At 37.0% G+C, this 20599-nt stretch overlaps 5 protein-coding genes across 8 annotated transcripts; all 5 read left to right on the top strand.

Moving 5' to 3' along the window:
- Positions 1–62: 62 nt before the first annotated feature.
- LOC105262536 (N-acetylglucosamine-1-phosphotransferase subunits alpha/beta) lies at positions 63–3001 on the top strand. Its single transcript, XM_059130845.1, has 5 exons — positions 63–589; positions 648–906; positions 960–2288; positions 2352–2542; positions 2630–3001. Exons 2-5 carry the CDS (start codon positions 799–801, stop codon positions 2907–2909), a joined length of 1908 nt encoding a protein of 635 aa, XP_058986828.1. The 5' UTR covers positions 63–589; positions 648–798; the 3' UTR covers positions 2910–3001.
- Positions 3002–4238: 1237 nt separating this feature from the next.
- LOC131806614 (N-acetylglucosamine-1-phosphotransferase subunits alpha/beta-like) lies at positions 4239–7386 on the top strand. 2 transcript variants are annotated; one of them, XM_059131010.1, is made up of 4 exons: positions 4239–4400; positions 5034–6673; positions 6737–6927; positions 7015–7386. In XM_059131010.1, exons 2-4 carry the CDS (start codon positions 5564–5566, stop codon positions 7292–7294), a joined length of 1581 nt encoding a protein of 526 aa, XP_058986993.1. In that variant the 5' UTR covers positions 4239–4400; positions 5034–5563; the 3' UTR covers positions 7295–7386. The 2 variants fall into 2 exon arrangements, with proteins under 2 accessions (XP_058986993.1, XP_058986992.1); XM_059131009.1 differs by having other exon boundaries at positions 4272–4400; positions 5024–6673.
- Positions 7387–8677: 1291 nt separating this feature from the next.
- Positions 8678–11772, top strand: LOC131806619 (N-acetylglucosamine-1-phosphotransferase subunits alpha/beta-like). 2 transcript variants are annotated; one of them, XM_059131023.1, is made up of 4 exons: positions 8678–8787; positions 9410–11059; positions 11123–11313; positions 11401–11772. In XM_059131023.1, exons 2-4 carry the CDS (start codon positions 9950–9952, stop codon positions 11678–11680), a joined length of 1581 nt encoding a protein of 526 aa, XP_058987006.1. In that variant the 5' UTR covers positions 8678–8787; positions 9410–9949; the 3' UTR covers positions 11681–11772. The 2 variants fall into 2 exon arrangements, with proteins under 2 accessions (XP_058987006.1, XP_058987007.1); XM_059131024.1 differs by having other exon boundaries at positions 8694–8787; positions 9420–11059.
- A 1406-nt stretch (positions 11773–13178) lies between these two features.
- Positions 13179–16028, top strand: LOC131806616 (N-acetylglucosamine-1-phosphotransferase subunits alpha/beta-like). The gene is made up of 3 exons (XM_059131018.1): positions 13179–15444; positions 15508–15698; positions 15786–16028. The coding sequence occupies exons 1-3, from the start codon at positions 14335–14337 to the stop codon at positions 15925–15927; spliced, it is 1443 nt and encodes a 480-aa protein (XP_058987001.1). The 5' UTR covers positions 13179–14334; the 3' UTR covers positions 15928–16028.
- Positions 16029–17370: 1342 nt separating this feature from the next.
- Positions 17371–20518, top strand: LOC131806615 (N-acetylglucosamine-1-phosphotransferase subunits alpha/beta-like). 2 transcript variants are annotated; one of them, XM_059131012.1, is made up of 4 exons: positions 17371–17532; positions 18166–19805; positions 19869–20059; positions 20147–20518. In XM_059131012.1, exons 2-4 carry the CDS (start codon positions 18696–18698, stop codon positions 20424–20426), a joined length of 1581 nt encoding a protein of 526 aa, XP_058986995.1. In that variant the 5' UTR covers positions 17371–17532; positions 18166–18695; the 3' UTR covers positions 20427–20518. The 2 variants fall into 2 exon arrangements, with proteins under 2 accessions (XP_058986995.1, XP_058986994.1); XM_059131011.1 differs by having other exon boundaries at positions 17404–17532; positions 18156–19805.
- Positions 20519–20599: the final 81 nt, after the last annotated feature.

Raw genomic sequence — 20599 nt, 5'->3', positions numbered from 1 at the left:
ATGCATTGCTAGAATGATTGGATATAGAGGCATTGCCAGCAGGGGATTGCCAGAATGAATGCAGGAATTAGTGAAAATGGCGGAATCTATAAAACCAGCTGATTGCGTTTTCGCCATGTCTCCTTCTAAAAGAACTGAGTTCTCGACCTTATGCATTACACTCATTCGTAAACAGTAGAGTTCTCGGTGATTTTGCTTTATGTTTATTTTTACCTGGTATTACTTTTTTGCCTTCATATTTGTTTCGTTGAGGACGTCTTTTATTTTGGTTTCCCACCAGAGACCGTCCTCCAAGAAAAACACACATAAAATACTTGGAAAACTTAATTATATAACATCAATTACAACTACATAATTTCAATTATAATGAAATACTTTTAACATGTGATTTCGTGTGGTGACAAATCGACCCTAAAATCCGCACGAGACGCTTCTTGTTTTGAGTGCGACATAGGGTTATTAACAATGGCAGTCAAAAGTTGTGATTGTCTCAAACTATGCATGAGTAAATATTGTAATATTGATGGGAAATCGGATTGAATCAAAGTTGCCATCAATAAGAGACAGACAATCTTTACTCATATTGAAGGTAAGATATGCAAATGAATTAATATTCGTCGTTAAGAACTTGCATTTTCATGTCCTAGCTTACCATCGAAAAGGGTGTTGTTCAAAATGGAAATGAAAATTGGGACAGAAATTCTGTAACTCTATATCTAATCTAAAATTCCGTTCCCACACCATTTGGCTGATTATTGGAGGACATATAATGGTGGCGTAGCATGCTGAGTCCAAATCATGCATATAAGACGAACATTACAATACTTTGCGCGACTTCTTAGGAAGCGCATCTGGAAAATATCGGCTTTGTCGCTTCTAATTACACTATTCCTCATGTATCAAAAGGTGATAATGGTGGTAAATGTTTATGAGTTTGTACTAATGTCTAAAAATTGCAGAAATTTGACACACACAGCCCAAGACCATCGGCTTGTGAACCAATGGATGTGGTTTATACGTGGGTTAATGGAAGCGATCCATTATTTCAAAAAGCAATAACGCAGTACAGCCAGAGCTATGAGAAAAATAGATTTGATGACAAAAACGAGTTAAGATATTCTCTGCGTTCCTTGGAGAAATATGCTCCTTGGATAAGACATATATACATCGTTACAAATGGTCAAATTCCCCATTGGCTAGATTTGACAAATGAACGGATAACCATTGTAACACATGAGTTTTTGACACCAAACATTCAATGGCTGCCAGTTTTCTCCAGTGCAGCTATAGAAACATTTATACATCGTATACCAAATTTATCGAATCGATTTCTATACTTAAATGATGATATCTTCCTGGGCTCTCATCTATATCCGGAAGATCTCTACACCGATTCGGAAGGGACGCGCATATTCCAAGCATGGCTTGTCCCAGAGTGTTCTCAAAACTGTCCGTGGACGTATATTGGAGATAAGACATGTGACCAAAACTGTAACATTTCGGAATGCCAATATGATGGAGGTGATTGTACCGATGGTGATGATTATGTGCAACGCAGAGGCTTACTGCATACCATCGAACGTAGAGGAAAAAAATCTGAAGGCACAATCCTGTTCAGAAATGTCAGGACAACAACTAAAAATATTGGAATAAAACGTTTTTGGGATATCCTGCATAGCTATAATTTAACACGAAAGCTTGACATGAAAACACTTGTCGATAATTACAACAAGCGGCTCCACAACCAGCAATCAAAGAACGTACCACTTATACCGAAATTTGCTAACAATGTGAGATCCTTGCAAAAAACAAGTGAACACTTTTCCCAATCTCTAATATATACAAACATGCTTCTAAATCGCCGATATGGGTTTAAGGCCCGTCACGTAATCAGTCACGTCGGTTTCCTACTGGAGAAGACAATCATAGAAGCAATGCAAAAAAAGTTTTCCCAAGAAATATTAACAACAGCAACCCATAGATTTCGCGCTCCTAATGACCTTCAATTTGCTTTTCTGTATTACTCATTCCTAATGGAAGAAACCTACAATGAAACCATAGACAATATATTCGATGAGTTCGACACAGATCATTCGCTTACATGGTCCGATAGAGAAATAAGAACGTTTTTGTCAAAAATCTTCCCGTTGCCTTTAGATTGGTCCGCAGTTCGTTTTTTTGAAGGTGTAATTCAAAACTGTAGTCAATCTCCCGAATATAAATACGAAGACTTTGCCCACAAGCGACATACTACTGTTTTATACGAACGATACGAAGATTCTCATTTGGTAAGATGGCTAGGAATGCAAAATTAGGTTAACAACTTTTCACTCATACTAATTCCCTCTTAGCCTACCGTGTCCAAGGTCTTAGTTAAGCAATGTTTACCGTTGGTTGAAGCGTTACAACTAAATTTTGGTACGAGGCCCAAGTATAAGTATAAAGTGAACTCAAAGCGAAATACGTTTAATAATTTTATGATGCTCTCATCGAACGTAACGGAGGTTGTCGATGCTTTAGATGGAATTAGAAGGAATCCAAGGTACACGTTTGTTCGAGCTACTTATTACTGTATGATTGGAAGGGTATAGAACTCAAAGATACCATTTTTCTGTGTTGTATTTTGCAGGAAGTTTAATTGCATCAACGATAACCTAGATCCAAAGTACGAAGAAGAAAATGAATTGATTCGCCATCTGCTGGAGGATTTCTATTTATCCCTATTTCCTCATAGAAGTCAGTTCGAGTTGGACCATCAATATCGCAATAGATTTACAAATTGGAGAGATTATGTAAAATGGCGTTGGCAAAAACAAATATTCTATATAATGATATATGGGTTATGCCTTGTGGTAATCGTTTACATCGGCCAATCAATCTGGAGACAAAAAACCAAATCCTATTTATAACGTTCCTATTGGACTTTATAAAATAATATGTTTTAATTGAACTCTTATGAAATCTTCAAACTTAATAAACAAATTGATAATTTGCTATCTAACTCATTAGCCATCGTTTTCATACATAATGAGAAGCTAAATTCTTGCATATCGAACATATCGAGAGAATTTGGTTCCGGGTTATTTCAAAGCTGTTTCGATACCACAACTTTAATATGATGTGGCATATTCTTCGAAAAGAAAGTTCCTCCCAAATTGAAATAAAAGATTTCAGTATCGACTTTAAAAACAACTTCTAATATATTCGACTTTTCGAAATAGTTTTGTATTAGTGTAAATGGACCTTAACATATAACTAATTGGAGCCGAACCTTCCAGGAACTTTTTGTGAGTGTAAGATTTCAAAAAGAATCGCACCACCGGTACCGATTGTTGAGGCTTACGTCAAATCTTGAAAGAAAATGTAAGCTTTCGTAATGTCGTTCTGCCACAGGATGTAACCCCAATATAAACTCTAAATACCGAATTTTAGACTATTACATTAAAAAGTGTGGCTAAAATCAATATACCAAATATAGGTATACTATACAAACACGTTGACCGATACAGCCTATCTTAGCACTTGATCGGACTGCAGAAAAAATTCCACGCTATCTATGTGCCTATGTGTAAATTGAGTTTCTATCACATGACGTTGAACTCTAGCGTGATTACAACAGATGGAAGGACGGACATGGCAAAATCGAATCTTATGCTGATCAGTTACAGTTGGAATGACAAACATAATACACCCTCCAAAATTTTGTTGCAAATTTAAAAGCCTTTGACTCTATAAGACTCCAGTACAGAGTTGTATTTTTCTAATTTCTTTGAAATTGAGGAACCTTTCTTATTGTCCCATGAGTGCAACTATGTATATGGAGGGTATACAAAAAATACCTAATGGGGTCTGAGGTGTTAAAACCGAAAGTTAAATATACCCCATCTTGCAATGGTAAAGGAATAAACGTAGATGTATCAACGTTTGGGAACATTGATATGTCAAAAGCTTTATATTTTTTGTCAAAAATAAGTACATTTTTGTTTATACGTTTTCTTATGCGACGCCAATCGGAAGTTGTTCTTCAACATTTTTTTACGAATTTGAAGCATTTTTCATTCAAAATTGGTTTGACAGTTCATTGTCTCTGAAGCTGTGCCGATGCGACTACCTGTATTCTTCTACCATGCCATCTTGCATTGGAGATTTTCAGTTAACAGCAAATGAACGGTGTAAGACCGGTAAACGAACTGAAGGAACCATTGTGAACCATAGAAACTAGTTGAACAACGAAAGAGCTGGATATAGTTCCGATAGTTCATTACATGGACAATAGTTCATTTGAACTAGCTAGTTTTAGAACGACACTACTCTATTAGGCCTGTGGAAGATTTCAGACATAATTCCAAATAAATATCCATTTGTTTTGCTGCTAGAATTCATTGCGACGATTCATAAAAGTGAGTATGCAGTTTGGTAGTGTGTGGGTGCAATAGAGTTGGCACAATTTTCATTTCGGAAACAATGTGTGTGTATGTTTGGAGTTTAGAAATTCTCGCCGTGTCCATGCCCAAATTTTTGACTTCCCATAAATTAAATGAATGTTGTATTTCCTTTCCTGACCAATTCAGCATCAGCAACAATACGGAGCCATACGACCTTTACAAGTTGTGCTTCGTGCCAGATTTTGAAACGTGCCTAGGCCATTTGAAAAACATGTAACATTCATGGGAGAATCAATGTATTTGTTTGTGTGAAGGATCGCAAACAGATTAAATTTCCGAACTCTGTACTAAATATTAATTTATTAATTCAGCCAGACCATAGACATGGACTCTCTTCGTGCTTACCCAGGAAATCTGTACAAAATGCGACGTTATGTGTAATATGTGTCCAGTCACAAATTCCAGTGGAATTTTTCTATTTCTCTCCCGGTGTTTTGAAGTTTTTTTTTTTTCTTTATGGCTATTGGAATCGATTTAAAGTTCATCGCATACCTTATTTTGTGTAGGGTGCTGGTGAACGCATAGCTTAACAAATATTGCAAAGTTATTCGCACATATTTCTTGATTAACATTTTTAGATCCTTTCAGGGACAACATCGCTACACGTGAGCAATATCGCAGCGCTTTGAGAGTAGCAGTAAACATGATGGCAGATAAAAGTAAAACTCGTATGAATCTGGCTGCTATCAAGAAGGTCGATCCTTATGCAAAGGACATTGTAGACACGTCTTCTCACGTGGCATTTTATATATTCGACTCAGAGCAGAATGAATGGGAGAAAACAGACGTCGAAGGAGCGTTCTTCATATATAGCCGCAATGCGCAACCGTTTCACAGTATTTTCATTAATAACCGCTTAAATACAACATCGTTTGTGGAACCCATAACACCGCACCTAGAGCTGCAGGCACAGGCTCCTTTCCTGCTATATCGCAACGAAAGATCCCGTATCCGAGGCTTCTGGTTTTATAACAGCTTAGAATGCGATCGCATAAGCAAATTGGTTACTGACCTGGTACACACAGTGGCCAACACAACTGAGAACGGCGCCATTGTTAATGATTCAAAGCCAAACCATAGTAACAACAACAATGTAAACATATTTAAGATGTTGTCGAATGCAAATTCCACATTGGCTAGATTTGACAAATGAACGGATAACCATTGTAACACATGAGTTTTTGACACCAAACATTCAATGGCTGCCAGTTTTCTCCAGTGCAGCTATAGAAACATTTATACATCGTATACCAAATTTATCGAATCGATTTCTATACTTAAATGATGATATCTTCCTGGGCTCTCATCTATATCCGGAAGATCTCTACACCGATTCGGAAGGGACGCGCATATTCCAAGCATGGCTTGTCCCAGAGTGTTCTCAAAACTGTCCGTGGACGTATATTGGAGATAAGACATGTGACCAAAACTGTAACATTTCGGAATGCCAATATGATGGAGGTGATTGTACCGATGGTGATGATTATGTGCAACGCAGAGGCTTACTGCATACCATCGAACGTAGAGGAAAAAAATCTGAAGGCACAATCCTGTTCAGAAATGTCAGGACAACAACTAAAAATATTGGAATAAAACGTTTTTGGGATATCCTGCATAGCTATAATTTAACACGAAAGCTTGACATGAAAACACTTGTCGATAATTACAACAAGCGGCTCCACAACCAGCAATCAAAGAACGTACCACTTATACCGAAATTTGCTAACAATGTGAGATCCTTGCAAAAAACAAGTGAACACTTTTCCCAATCTCTAATATATACAAACATGCTTCTAAATCGCCGATATGGGTTTAAGGCCCGTCACGTAATCAGTCACGTCGGTTTCCTACTGGAGAAGACAATCATAGAAGCAATGCAAAAAAAGTTTTCCCAAGAAATATTAACAACAGCAACCCATAGATTTCGCGCTCCTAATGACCTTCAATTTGCTTTTCTGTATTACTCATTCCTAATGGAAGAAACCTACAATGAAACCATAGACAATATATTCGATGAGTTCGACACAGATCATTCGCTTACATGGTCCGATAGAGAAATAAGAACGTTTTTGTCAAAAATCTTCCCGTTGCCTTTAGATTGGTCCGCAGTTCGTTTTTTTGAAGGTGTAATTCAAAACTGTAGTCAATCTCCCGAATATAAATACGAAGACTTTGCCCACAAGCGACATACTACTGTTTTATACGAACGATACGAAGATTCTCATTTGGTAAGATGGCTAGGAATGCAAAATTAGGTTAACAACTTTTCACTCATACTAATTCCCTCTTAGCCTACCGTGTCCAAGGTCTTAGTTAAGCAATGTTTACCGTTGGTTGAAGCGTTACAACTAAATTTTGGTACGAGGCCCAAGTATAAGTATAAAGTGAACTCAAAGCGAAATACGTTTAATAATTTTATGATGCTCTCATCGAACGTAACGGAGGTTGTCGATGCTTTAGATGGAATTAGAAGGAATCCAAGGTACACGTTTGTTCGAGCTACTTATTACTGTATGATTGGAAGGGTATAGAACTCAAAGATACCATTTTTCTGTGTTGTATTTTGCAGGAAGTTTAATTGCATCAACGATAACCTAGATCCAAAGTACGAAGAAGAAAATGAATTGATTCGCCATCTGCTGGAGGATTTCTATTTATCCCTATTTCCTCATAGAAGTCAGTTCGAGTTGGACCATCAATATCGCAATAGATTTACAAATTGGAGAGATTATGTAAAATGGCGTTGGCAAAAACAAATATTCTATATAATGATATATGGGTTATGCCTTGTGGTAATCGTTTACATCGGCCAATCAATCTGGAGACAAAAAACCAAATCCTATTTATAACGTTCCTATTGGACTTTATAAAATAATATGTTTTAATTGAACTCTTATGAAATCTTCAAACTTAATAAACAAATTGATAATTTGCTATCTAACTCATTAGCCATCGTTTTCATACATAATGAGAAGCTAAATTCTTGCATATCGAACATATCGAGAGAATTTGGTTCCGGGTTATTTCAAAGCTGTTTCGATACCACAACTTTAATATGATGTGGCATATTCTTTGAAAAGAAAGTTCCTCCCAAATTGAAATAAAAGATTTCAGTATCGACTTTAAAAACAACTTCTAATATATTCGACTTTTCGAAATAGTTTTGTATTAGTGTAAATGGACCTTAACATATAACTAATTGGAGCCGAACCTTCCAGGAACTTTTTGTGAGTGTAAGATTTCAAAAAGAATCGCACCACCGGTACCGATTGTTGAGGCTTACGTCAAATCTTGAAAGAAAATGTAAGCTTTCGTAATGTCGTTCTGCCACAGGATGTAACCCCAATATAAACTCTAAATACCGAATTTTAGACTATTACATTAAAAAGTGTGGCTAAAATCAATATACCAAATATAGGTATACTATACAAACACGTTGACCGATACAGCCTATCTTAGCACTTGATCGGACTGCAGAAAAAATTCCACGCTATCTATGTGCCTATGTGTAAATTGAGTTTCTATCACATGACGTTGAACTCTAGCGTGATTACAACAGATGGAAGGACGGACATGGCAAAATCGAATCTTATGCTGATCAGTTACAGTTGGAATGACAAACATAATACACCCTCCAAAATTTTGTTGCAAATTTAAAAGCCTTTGACTCTATAAGACTCCAGTACAGAGTTGTATTTTTCTAATTTCTTTGAAATTGAGGAACCTTTCTTATTGTCCCATGAGTGCAACTATGTATATGGAGGGTATACAAAAAATACCTAATGGGGTCTGAGGTGTTAAAACCGAAAGTTAAATATACCCCATCTTGCAATGGTAAAGGAATAAACGTAGATGTATCAACGTTTGGGAACATTGATATGTCAAAAGCTTTATATTTTTTTGTCAAAAATAAGTACATTTTTGTTTATACGTTTTCTTATGCGACGCCAATCGGAAGTTGTTCTTCAACATTTTTTTACGAATTTGAAGCATTTTTCATTCAAAATTGGTTTGACAGTTCATTGTCTCTGAAGCTGTGCCGATGCGACTACCTGTATTCTTCTACCATGCCATCTTGCATTGGAGATTTTCAGTTAACAGCAAATGAACGGTGTAAGACCGGTAAACGAACTGAAGGAACCATTGTGAACCATAGAAACTAGTTGAACAACGAAAGAGCTGGATATAGTTCCGATAGTTCATTACATGGACAATAGTTCATTTGAACTAGCTAGTTTTAGAACGACACTACTCTATTAGGCCTGTGGAAGATTTCAGACATAATTCCAAATAAAATATCCATTTGTTTTGCTGCTAGAATTCATTGCGACGATTCATAAAAGTGAGTATGCAGTTTGGTAGTGTGTGGGTGCAATAGAGTTGGCACAATTTTCATTTCGGAAACAATGTGTGTGTATGTTTGGAGTTTAGAAATTCTCGCCGTGTCCATGCCCAAATTTTTGACTTCCCATAAATTAAATGAATGTTGTATTTCCTTTCCTGACCAATTCAGCATCAGCAACAATACGGAGCCATACGACCTTTACAAGTTGTGCTTCGTGCCAGATTTTGAAACGTGCCTAGGCCATTTGAAAAACATGTAACATTCATGGGAGAATCAATGTATTTGTTTGTGTGAAGGATCGCAAACAGATTAAATTTCCGAACTCTGTACTAAATATTAATTTATTAATTCAGCCAGACCATAGACATGGACTCTCTTCGTGCTTACCCAGGAAATCTGTACAAAATGCGACGTTATGTGTAATATGTGTCCAGTCACAAATTCCAGTGGAATTTTTCTATTTCTCTCCCGGTGTTTTGAAGTTTTTTTTTTTCTTTATGGCTATTGGAATCGATTTAAAGTTCATCGCATACCTTATTTTGTGTAGGGTGCTGGTGAACGCATAGCTTAACAAATATTGCAAAGTTATTCGCACATATTTCTTGATTAACATTTTTAGATCCTTTCAGGGACAACATCGCTACACGTGAGCAATATCGCAGCGCTTTGAGAGTAGCAGTAAACATGATGGCAGATAAAAGTAAAACTCGTATGAATCTGGCTGCTATCAAGAAGGTCGATCCTTATGCAAAGGACATTGTAGACACGTCTTCTCACGTGGCATTTTATATATTCGACTCAGAGCAGAATGAATGGGAGAAAACAGACGTCGAAGGAGCGTTCTTCATATATAGCCGCAATGCGCAACCGTTTCACAGTATTTTCATTAATAACCGCTTAAATACAACATCGTTTGTGGAACCCATAACACCGCACCTAGAGCTGCAGGCACAGGCTCCTTTCCTGCTATATCGCAACGAAAGATCCCGTATCCGAGGCTTCTGGTTTTATAACAGCTTAGAATGCGATCGCATAAGCAAATTGGTTACTGACCTGGTACACACAGTGGCCAACACAACTGAGAACGGCGCCATTGTTAATGATTCAAAGCCAAACCATAGTAACAACAACAATGTAAACATATTTAAGATGTTGTCGAATGCAAATTCCACATTGGCTAGATTTGACAAATGAACGGATAACCATTGTAACACATGAGTTTTTGACACCAAACATTCAATGGCTGCCAGTTTTCTCCAGTGCAGCTATAGAAACATTTATACATCGTATACCAAATTTATCGAATCGATTTCTATACTTAAATGATGATATCTTCCTGGGCTCTCATCTATATCCGGAAGATCTCTACACCGATTCGGAAGGGACGCGCATATTCCAAGCATGGCTTGTCCCAGAGTGTTCTCAAAACTGTCCGTGGACGTATATTGGAGATAAGACATGTGACCAAAACTGTAACATTTCGGAATGCCAATATGATGGAGGTGATTGTACCGATGGTGATGATTATGTGCAACGCAGAGGCTTACTGCATACCATCGAACGTAGAGGAAAAAAATCTGAAGGCACAATCCTGTTCAGAAATGTCAGGACAACAACTAAAAATATTGGAATAAAACGTTTTTGGGATATCCTGCATAGCTATAATTTAACACGAAAGCTTGACATGGAAACACTTGTCGATAATTACAACAAGCGGCTCCACAACCAGCAATCAAAGAACGTACCACTTATACCGAAATTTGCTAACAATGTGAGATCCTTGCAAAAAACAAGTGAACACTTTTCCCAATCTCTAATATATACAAACATGCTTCTAAATCGCCGATATGGGTTTAAGGCCCGTCACGTAATCAGTCACGTCGGTTTCCTACTGGAGAAGACAATCATAGAAGCAATGCAAAAAAAGTTTTCCCAAGAAATATTAACAACAGCAACCCATAGATTTCGCGCTCCTAATGACCTTCAATTTGCTTTTCTGTATTACTCATTCCTAATGGAAGAAACCTACAATGAAACCATAGACAATATATTCGATGAGTTCGACACAGATCATTCGCTTACATGGTCCGATAGAGAAATAAGAACGTTTTTGTCAAAAATCTTCCCGTTGCCTTTAGATTGGTCCGCAGTTCGTTTTTTTGAAGGTGTAATTCAAAACTGTAGTCAATCTCCCGAATATAAATACGAAGACTTTGCCCACAAGCGACATACTACTGTTTTATACGAACGATACGAAGATTCTCATTTGGTAAGATGGCTAGGAATGCAAAATTAGGTTAACAACTTTTCACTCATACTAATTCCCTCTTAGCCTACCGTGTCCAAGGTCTTAGTTAAGCAATGTTTACCGTTGGTTGAAGCGTTACAACTAAATTTTGGTACGAGGCCCAAGTATAAGTATAAAGTGAACTCAAAGCGAAATACGTTTAATAATTTTATGATGCTCTCATCGAACGTAACGGAGGTTGTCGATGCTTTAGATGGAATTAGAAGGAATCCAAGGTACACGTTTGTTCGAGCTACTTATTACTGTATGATTGGAAGGGTATAGAACTCAAAGATACCATTTTTCTGTGTTGTATTTTGCAGGAAGTTTAATTGCATCAACGATAACCTAGATCCAAAGTACGAAGAAGAAAATGAATTGATTCGCCATCTGCTGGAGGATTTCTATTTATCCCTATTTCCTCATAGAAGTCAGTTCGAGTTGGACCATCAATATCGCAATAGATTTACAAATTGGAGAGATTATGTAAAATGGCGTTGGCAAAAACAAATATTCTATATAATGATATATGGGTTATGCCTTGTGGTAATCGTTTACATCGGCCAATCAATCTGGAGACAAAAAACCAAATCCTATTTATAACGTTCCTATTGGACTTTATAAAATAATATGTTTTAATTGAACTCTTATGAAATCTTCAAACTTAATAAACAAATTGATAATTTGCTATCTAACTCATTAGCCATCGTTTTCATACATAATGAGAAGCTAAATTCTTGCATATCGAACATATCGAGAGAATTTGGTTCCGGGTTATTTCAAAGCTGTTTCGATACCACAACTTTAATATGATGTGGCATATTCTTCGAAAAGAAAGTTCCTCCCAAATTGAAATAAAAGATTTCAGTATCGACTTTAAAAACAACTTCTAATATATTCGACTTTTCGAAATAGTTTTGTATTAGTGTAAATGGACCTTAACATATAACTAATTGGAGCCGAACCTTCCAGGAACTTTTTGTGAGTGTAAGATTTCAAAAAGAATCGCACCACCGGTACCGATTGTTGAGGCTTACGTCAAATCTTGAAAGAAAATGTAAGCTTTCGTAATGTCGTTCTGCCACAGGATGTAACCCCAATATAAACTCTAAATACCGAATTTTAGACTATTACATTAAAAAGTGTGGCTAAAATCAATATACCAAATATAGGTATACTATACAAACACGTTGACCGATACAGCCTATCTTAGCACTTGATCGGACTGCAGAAAAAATTCCACGCTATCTATGTGCCTATGTGTAAATTGAGTTTCTATCACATGACGTTGAACTCTAGCGTGATTACAACAGATGGAAGGACGGACATGGCAAAATCGAATCTTATGCTGATCAGTTACAGTTGGAATGACAAACATAATACACCCTCCAAAATTTTGTTGCAAATTTAAAAGCCTTTGACTCTATAAGACTCCAGTACAGAGTTGTATTTTTCTAATTTCTTTGAAATTGAGGAACCTTTCTTATTGTCCCATGAGTGCAACTATGTATATGGAGGGTATACAAAAAATACCTAATGGGGTCTGAGGTGTTAAAACCGAAAGTTAAATATACCCCATCTTGCAATGGTAAAGGAATAAACGTAGATGTATCAACGTTTGGGAACATTGATATGTCAAAAGCTTTATATTTTTTTGTCAAAAATAAGTACATTTTTGTTTATACGTTTTCTTATGCGACGCCAATCGGAAGTTGTTCTTCAACATTTTTTTACGAATTTGAAGCATTTTTCATTCAAAATTGGTTTGACAGTTCATTGTCTCTGAAGCTGTGCCGATGCGACTACCTGTATTCTTCTACCATGCCATCTTGCATTGGAGATTTTCAGTTAACAGCAAATGAACGGTGTAAGACCGGTAAACGAACTGAAGGAACCATTGTGAACCATAGAAACTAGTTGAACAACGAAAGAGCTGGATATAGTTCCGATAGTTCATTACATGGACAATAGTTCATTTGAACTAGCTAGTTTTAGAACGACACTACTCTATTAGGCCTGTGGAAGATTTCAGACATAATTCCAAATAAATATCCATTTGTTTTGCTGCTAGAATTCATTGCGACGATTCATAAAAGTGAGTATGCAGTTTGGTAGTGTGTGGGTGCAATAGAGTTGGCACAATTTTCATTTCGGAAACAATGTGTGTGTATGTTTGGAGTTTAGAAATTCTCGCCGTGTCCATGCCCAAATTTTTGACTTCCCATAAATTAAATGAATGTTGTATTTCCTTTCCTGACCAATTCAGCATCAGCAACAATACGGAGCCATACGACCTTTACAAGTTGTGCTTCGTGCCAGATTTTGAAACGTGCCTAGGCCATTTGAAAAACATGTAACATTCATGGGAGAATCAATGTATTTGTTTGTGTGAAGGATCGCAAACAGATTAAATTTCCGAACTCTGTACTAAATATTAATTTATTAATTCAGCCAGACCATAGACATGGACTCTCTTCGTGCTTACCCAGGAAATCTGTACAAAATGCGACGTTATGTGTAATATGTGTCCAGTCACAAATTCCAGTGGAATTTTTCTATTTCTCTCCCGGTGTTTTGAAGTTTTTTTTTTTCTTTATGGCTATTGGAATCGATTTAAAGTTCATCGCATACCTTATTTTGTGTAGGGTGCTGGTGAACGCATAGCTTAACAAATATTGCAAAGTTATTCGCACATATTTCTTGATTAACATTTTTAGATCCTTTCAGGGACAACATCGCTACACGTGAGCAATATCGCAGCGCTTTGAGAGTAGCAGTAAACATGATGGCAGATAAAAGTAAAACTCGTATGAATCTGGCTGCTATCAAGAAGGTCGATCCTTATGCAAAGGACATTGTAGACACGTCTTCTCACGTGGCATTTTATATATTCGACTCAGAGCAGAATGAATGGGAGAAAACAGACGTCGAAGGAGCGTTCTTCATATATAGCCGCAATGCGCAACCGTTTCACAGTATTTTCATTAATAACCGCTTAAATACAACATCGTTTGTGGAACCCATAACACCGCACCTAGAGCTGCAGGCACAGGCTCCTTTCCTGCTATATCGCAACGAAAGATCCCGTATCCGAGGCTTCTGGTTTTATAACAGCTTAGAATGCGATCGCATAAGCAAATTGGTTACTGACCTGGTACACACAGTGGCCAACACAACTGAGAACGGCGCCATTGTTAATGATTCAAAGCCAAACCATAGTAACAACAACAATGTAAACATATTTAAGATGTTGTCGAATGCAAATTCCACATTGGCTAGATTTGACAAATGAACGGATAACCATTGTAACACATGAGTTTTTGACACCAAACATTCAATGGCTGCCAGTTTTCTCCAGTGCAGCTATAGAAACATTTATACATCGTATACCAAATTTATCGAATCGATTTCTATACTTAAATGATGATATCTTCCTGGGCTCTCATCTATATCCGGAAGATCTCTACACCGATTCGGAAGGGACGCGCATATTCCAAGCATGGCTTGTCCCAGAGTGTTCTCAAAACTGTCCGTGGACGTATATTGGAGATAAGACATGTGACCAAAACTGTAACATTTCGGAATGCCAATATGATGGAGGTGATTGTACCGATGGTGATGATTATGTGCAACGCAGAGGCTTACTGCATACCATCGAACGTAGAGGAAAAAAATCTGAAGGCACAATCCTGTTCAGAAATGTCAGGACAACAACTAAAAATATTGGAATAAAACGTTTTTGGGATATCCTGCATAGCTATAATTTAACACGAAAGCTTGACATGAAAACACTTGTCGATAATTACAACAAGCGGCTCCACAACCAGCAATCAAAGAACGTACCACTTATACCGAAATTTGCTAACAATGTGAGATCCTTGCAAAAAACAAGTGAACACTTTTCCCAATCTCTAATATATACAAACATGCTTCTAAATCGCCGATATGGGTTTAAGGCCCGTCACGTAATCAGTCACGTCGGTTTCCTACTGGAGAAGACAATCATAGAAGCAATGCAAAAAAAGTTTTCCCAAGAAATATTAACAACAGCAACCCATAGATTTCGCGCTCCTAATGACCTTCAATTTGCTTTTCTGTATTACTCATTCCTAATGGAAGAAACCTACAATGAAACCATAGACAATATATTCGATGAGTTCGACACAGATCATTCGCTTACATGGTCCGATAGAGAAATAAGAACGTTTTTGTCAAAAATCTTCCCGTTGCCTTTAGATTGGTCCGCAGTTCGTTTTTTTGAAGGTGTAATTCAAAACTGTAGTCAATCTCCCGAATATAAATACGAAGACTTTGCCCACAAGCGACATACTACTGTTTTATACGAACGATACGAAGATTCTCATTTGGTAAGATGGCTAGGAATGCAAAATTAGGTTAACAACTTTTCACTCATACTAATTCCCTCTTAGCCTACCGTGTCCAAGGTCTTAGTTAAGCAATGTTTACCGTTGGTTGAAGCGTTACAACTAAATTTTGGTACGAGGCCCAAGTATAAGTATAAAGTGAACTCAAAGCGAAATACGTTTAATAATTTTATGATGCTCTCATCGAACGTAACGGAGGTTGTCGATGCTTTAGATGGAATTAGAAGGAATCCAAGGTACACGTTTGTTCGAGCTACTTATTACTGTATGATTGGAAGGGTATAGAACTCAAAGATACCATTTTTCTGTGTTGTATTTTGCAGGAAGTTTAATTGCATCAACGATAACCTAGATCCAAAGTACGAAGAAGAAAATGAATTGATTCGCCATCTGCTGGAGGATTTCTATTTATCCCTATTTCCTCATAGAAGTCAGTTCGAGTTACAAATTGGAGAGATTATGTAAAATGGCGTTGGCAAAAACAAATATTCTATATAATGATATATGGGTTATGCCTTGTGGTAATCGTTTACATCGGCCAATCAATCTGGAGACAAAAAACCAAATCCTATTTATAACGTTCCTATTGGACTTTATAAAATAATATGTTTTAATTGAACTCTTATGAAATCTTCAAACTTAATAAACAAATTGATAATTTGCTATCTAACTCATTAGCCATCGTTTTCATACATAATGAGAAGCTAAATTCTTGCATATCGAACATATCGAGAGAATTTGGTTCCGGGTTATTTCAAAGCTGTTTCGATACCACAACTTTAATATGATGTGGCATATTCTTCGAAAAGAAAGTTCCTCCCAAATTGAAATAAAAGATTTCAGTATCGACTTTAAAAACAACTTCTAATATATTCGACTTTTCGAAATAGTTTTGTATTAGTGTAAATGGACCTTAACATATAACTAATTGGAGCCGAACCTTCCAGGAACTTTTTGTGAGTGTAAGATTTCAAAAAGAATCGCACCACCGGTACCGATTGTTGAGGCTTACGTCAAATCTTGAAAGAAAATGTAAGCTTTCGTAATGTCGTTCTGCCACAGGATGTAACCCCAATATAAACTCTAAATACCGAATTTTAGACTATTACATTAAAAAGTGTGGCTAAAATCAATATACCAAATATAGGTATACTATACAAACACGTTGACCGATACAGCCTATCTTAGCACTTGATCGGACTGCAGAAAAAATTCCACGCTATCTATGTGCCTATGTGTAAATTGAGTTTCTATCACATGACGTTGAACTCTAGCGTGATTACAACAGATGGAAGGACGGACATGGCAAAATCGAATCTTATGCTGATCAGTTACAGTTGGAATGACAAACATAATACACCCTCCAAAATTTTGTTGCAAATTTAAAAGCCTTTGACTCTATAAGACTCCAGTACAGAGTTGTATTTTTCTAATTTCTTTGAAATTGAGGAACCTTTCTTATTGTCCCATGAGTGCAACTATGTATATGGAGGGTATACAAAAAATACCTAATGGGGTCTGAGGTGTTAAAACCGAAAGTTAAATATACCCCATCTTGCAATGGTAAAGGAATAAACGTAGATGTATCAACGTTTGGGAACATTGATATGTCAAAAGCTTTATATTTTTTTGTCAAAAATAAGTACATTTTTGTTTATACGTTTTCTTATGCGACGCCAATCGGAAGTTGTTCTTCAACATTTTTTTACGAATTTGAAGCATTTTTCATTCAAAATTGGTTTGACAGTTCATTGTCTCTGAAGCTGTGCCGATGCGACTACCTGTATTCTTCTACCATGCCATCTTGCATTGGAGATTTTCAGTTAACAGCAAATGAACGGTGTAAGACCGGTAAACGAACTGAAGGAACCATTGTGAACCATAGAAACTAGTTGAACAACGAAAGAGCTGGATATAGTTCCGATAGTTCATTACATGGACAATAGTTCATTTGAACTAGCTAGTTTTAGAACGACACTACTCTATTAGGCCTGTGGAAGATTTCAGACATAATTCCAAATAAATATCCATTTGTTTTGCTGCTAGAATTCATTGCGACGATTCATAAAAGTGAGTATGCAGTTTGGTAGTGTGTGGGTGCAATAGAGTTGGCACAATTTTCATTTCGGAAACAATGTGTGTGTATGTTTGGAGTTTAGAAATTCTCGCCGTGTCCATGCCCAAATTTTTGACTTCCCATAAATTAAATGAATGTTGTATTTCCTTTCCTGACCAATTCAGCATCAGCAACAATACGGAGCCATACGACCTTTACAAGTTGTGCTTCGTGCCAGATTTTGAAACGTGCCTAGGCCATTTGAAAAACATGTAACATTCATGGGAGAATCAATGTATTTGTTTGTGTGAAGGATCGCAAACAGATTAAATTTCCGAACTCTGTACTAAATATTAATTTATTAATTCAGCCAGACCATAGACATGGACTCTCTTCGTGCTTACCCAGGAAATCTGTACAAAATGCGACGTTATGTGTAATATGTGTCCAGTCACAAATTCCAGTGGAATTTTTCTATTTCTCTCCCGGTGTTTTGAAGTTTTTTTTTTTTCTTTATGGCTATTGGAATCGATTTAAAGTTCATCGCATACCTTATTTTGTGTAGGGTGCTGGTGAACGCATAGCTTAACAAATATTGCAAAGTTATTCGCACATATTTCTTGATTAACATTTTTAGATCCTTTCAGGGACAACATCGCTACACGTGAGCAATATCGCAGCGCTTTGAGAGTAGCAGTAAACATGATGGCAGATAAAAGTAAAACTCGTATGAATCTGGCTGCTATCAAGAAGGTCGATCCTTATGCAAAGGACATTGTAGACACGTCTTCTCACGTGGCATTTTATATATTCGACTCAGAGCAGAATGAATGGGAGAAAACAGACGTCGAAGGAGCGTTCTTCATATATAGCCGCAATGCGCAACCGTTTCACAGTATTTTCATTAATAACCGCTTAAATACAACATCGTTTGTGGAACCCATAACACCGCACCTAGAGCTGCAGGCACAGGCTCCTTTCCTGCTATATCGCAACGAAAGATCCCGTATCCGAGGCTTCTGGTTTTATAACAGCTTAGAATGCGATCGCATAAGCAAATTGGTTACTGACCTGGTACACACAGTGGCCAACACAACTGAGAACGGCGCCATTGTTAATGATTCAAAGCCAAACCATAGTAACAACAACAATGTAAACATATTTAAGATGTTGTCGAATGCAAATTCCACATTGGCTAGATTTGACAAATGAACGGATAACCATTGTAACACATGAGTTTTTGACACCAAACATTCAATGGCTGCCAGTTTTCTCCAGTGCAGCTATAGAAACATTTATACATCGTATACCAAATTTATCGAATCGATTTCTATACTTAAATGATGATATCTTCCTGGGCTCTCATCTATATCCGGAAGATCTCTACACCGATTCGGAAGGGACGCGCATATTCCAAGCATGGCTTGTCCCAGAGTGTTCTCAAAACTGTCCGTGGACGTATATTGGAGATAAGACATGTGACCAAAACTGTAACATTTCGGAATGCCAATATGATGGAGGTGATTGTACCGATGGTGATGATTATGTGCAACGCAGAGGCTTACTGCATACCATCGAACGTAGAGGAAAAAAATCTGAAGGCACAATCCTGTTCAGAAATGTCAGGACAACAACTAAAAATATTGGAATAAAACGTTTTTGGGATATCCTGCATAGCTATAATTTAACACGAAAGCTTGACATGAAAACACTTGTCGATAATTACAACAAGCGGCTCCACAACCAGCAATCAAAGAACGTACCACTTATACCGAAATTTGCTAACAATGTGAGATCCTTGCAAAAAACAAGTGAACACTTTTCCCAATCTCTAATATATACAAACATGCTTCTAAATCGCCGATATGGGTTTAAGGCCCGTCACGTAATCAGTCACGTCGGTTTCCTACTGGAGAAGACAATCATAGAAGCAATGCAAAAAAAGTTTTCCCAAGAAATATTAACAACAGCAACCCATAGATTTCGCGCTCCTAATGACCTTCAATTTGCTTTTCTGTATTACTCATTCCTAATGGAAGAAACCTACAATGAAACCATAGACAATATATTCGATGAGTTCGACACAGATCATTCGCTTACATGGTCCGATAGAGAAATAAGAACGTTTTTGTCAAAAATCTTCCCGTTGCCTTTAGATTGGTCCGCAGTTCGTTTTTTTGAAGGTGTAATTCAAAACTGTAGTCAATCTCCCGAATATAAATACGAAGACTTTGCCCACAAGCGACATACTACTGTTTTATACGAACGATACGAAGATTCTCATTTGGTAAGATGGCTAGGAATGCAAAATTAGGTTAACAACTTTTCACTCATACTAATTCCCTCTTAGCCTACCGTGTCCAAGGTCTTAGTTAAGCAATGTTTACCGTTGGTTGAAGCGTTACAACTAAATTTTGGTACGAGGCCCAAGTATAAGTATAAAGTGAACTCAAAGCGAAATACGTTTAATAATTTTATGATGCTCTCATCGAACGTAACGGAGGTTGTCGATGCTTTAGATGGAATTAGAAGGAATCCAAGGTACACGTTTGTTCGAGCTACTTATTACTGTATGATTGGAAGGGTATAGAACTCAAAGATACCATTTTTCTGTGTTGTATTTTGCAGGAAGTTTAATTGCATCAACGATAACCTAGATCCAAAGTACGAAGAAGAAAATGAATTGATTCGCCATCTGCTGGAGGATTTCTATTTATCCCTATTTCCTCATAGAAGTCAGTTCGAGTTGGACCATCAATATCGCAATAGATTTACAAATTGGAGAGATTATGTAAAATGGCGTTGGCAAAAACAAATATTCTATATAATGATATATGGGTTATGCCTTGTGGTAATCGTTTACATCGGCCAATCAATCTGGAGACAAAAAACCAAATCCTATTTATAACGTTCCTATTGGACTTTATAAAATAATATGTTTTAATTGAACTCTTATGAAATCTTCAAACTTAATAAACAAATTGATAATTTGCTATCTAACTCATTAGCCATCGTTTTCATACATAATGAGAAGCTAAATTCTTGCATATCGAACATATCGAGAGAATTTGGTTCCGGGTT

Source organism: Musca domestica, unplaced genomic scaffold (genome assembly GCF_030504385.1).
Source record: "Musca domestica strain aabys unplaced genomic scaffold, Musca_domestica.polishedcontigs.V.1.1 8, whole genome shotgun sequence".
Taxonomy (NCBI): Eukaryota; Metazoa; Arthropoda; class Insecta; order Diptera; family Muscidae; genus Musca; species Musca domestica.
Note: the sequence above shows the minus strand (reverse complement) of the source record. Positions and strands in the feature narration are given on the sequence as shown.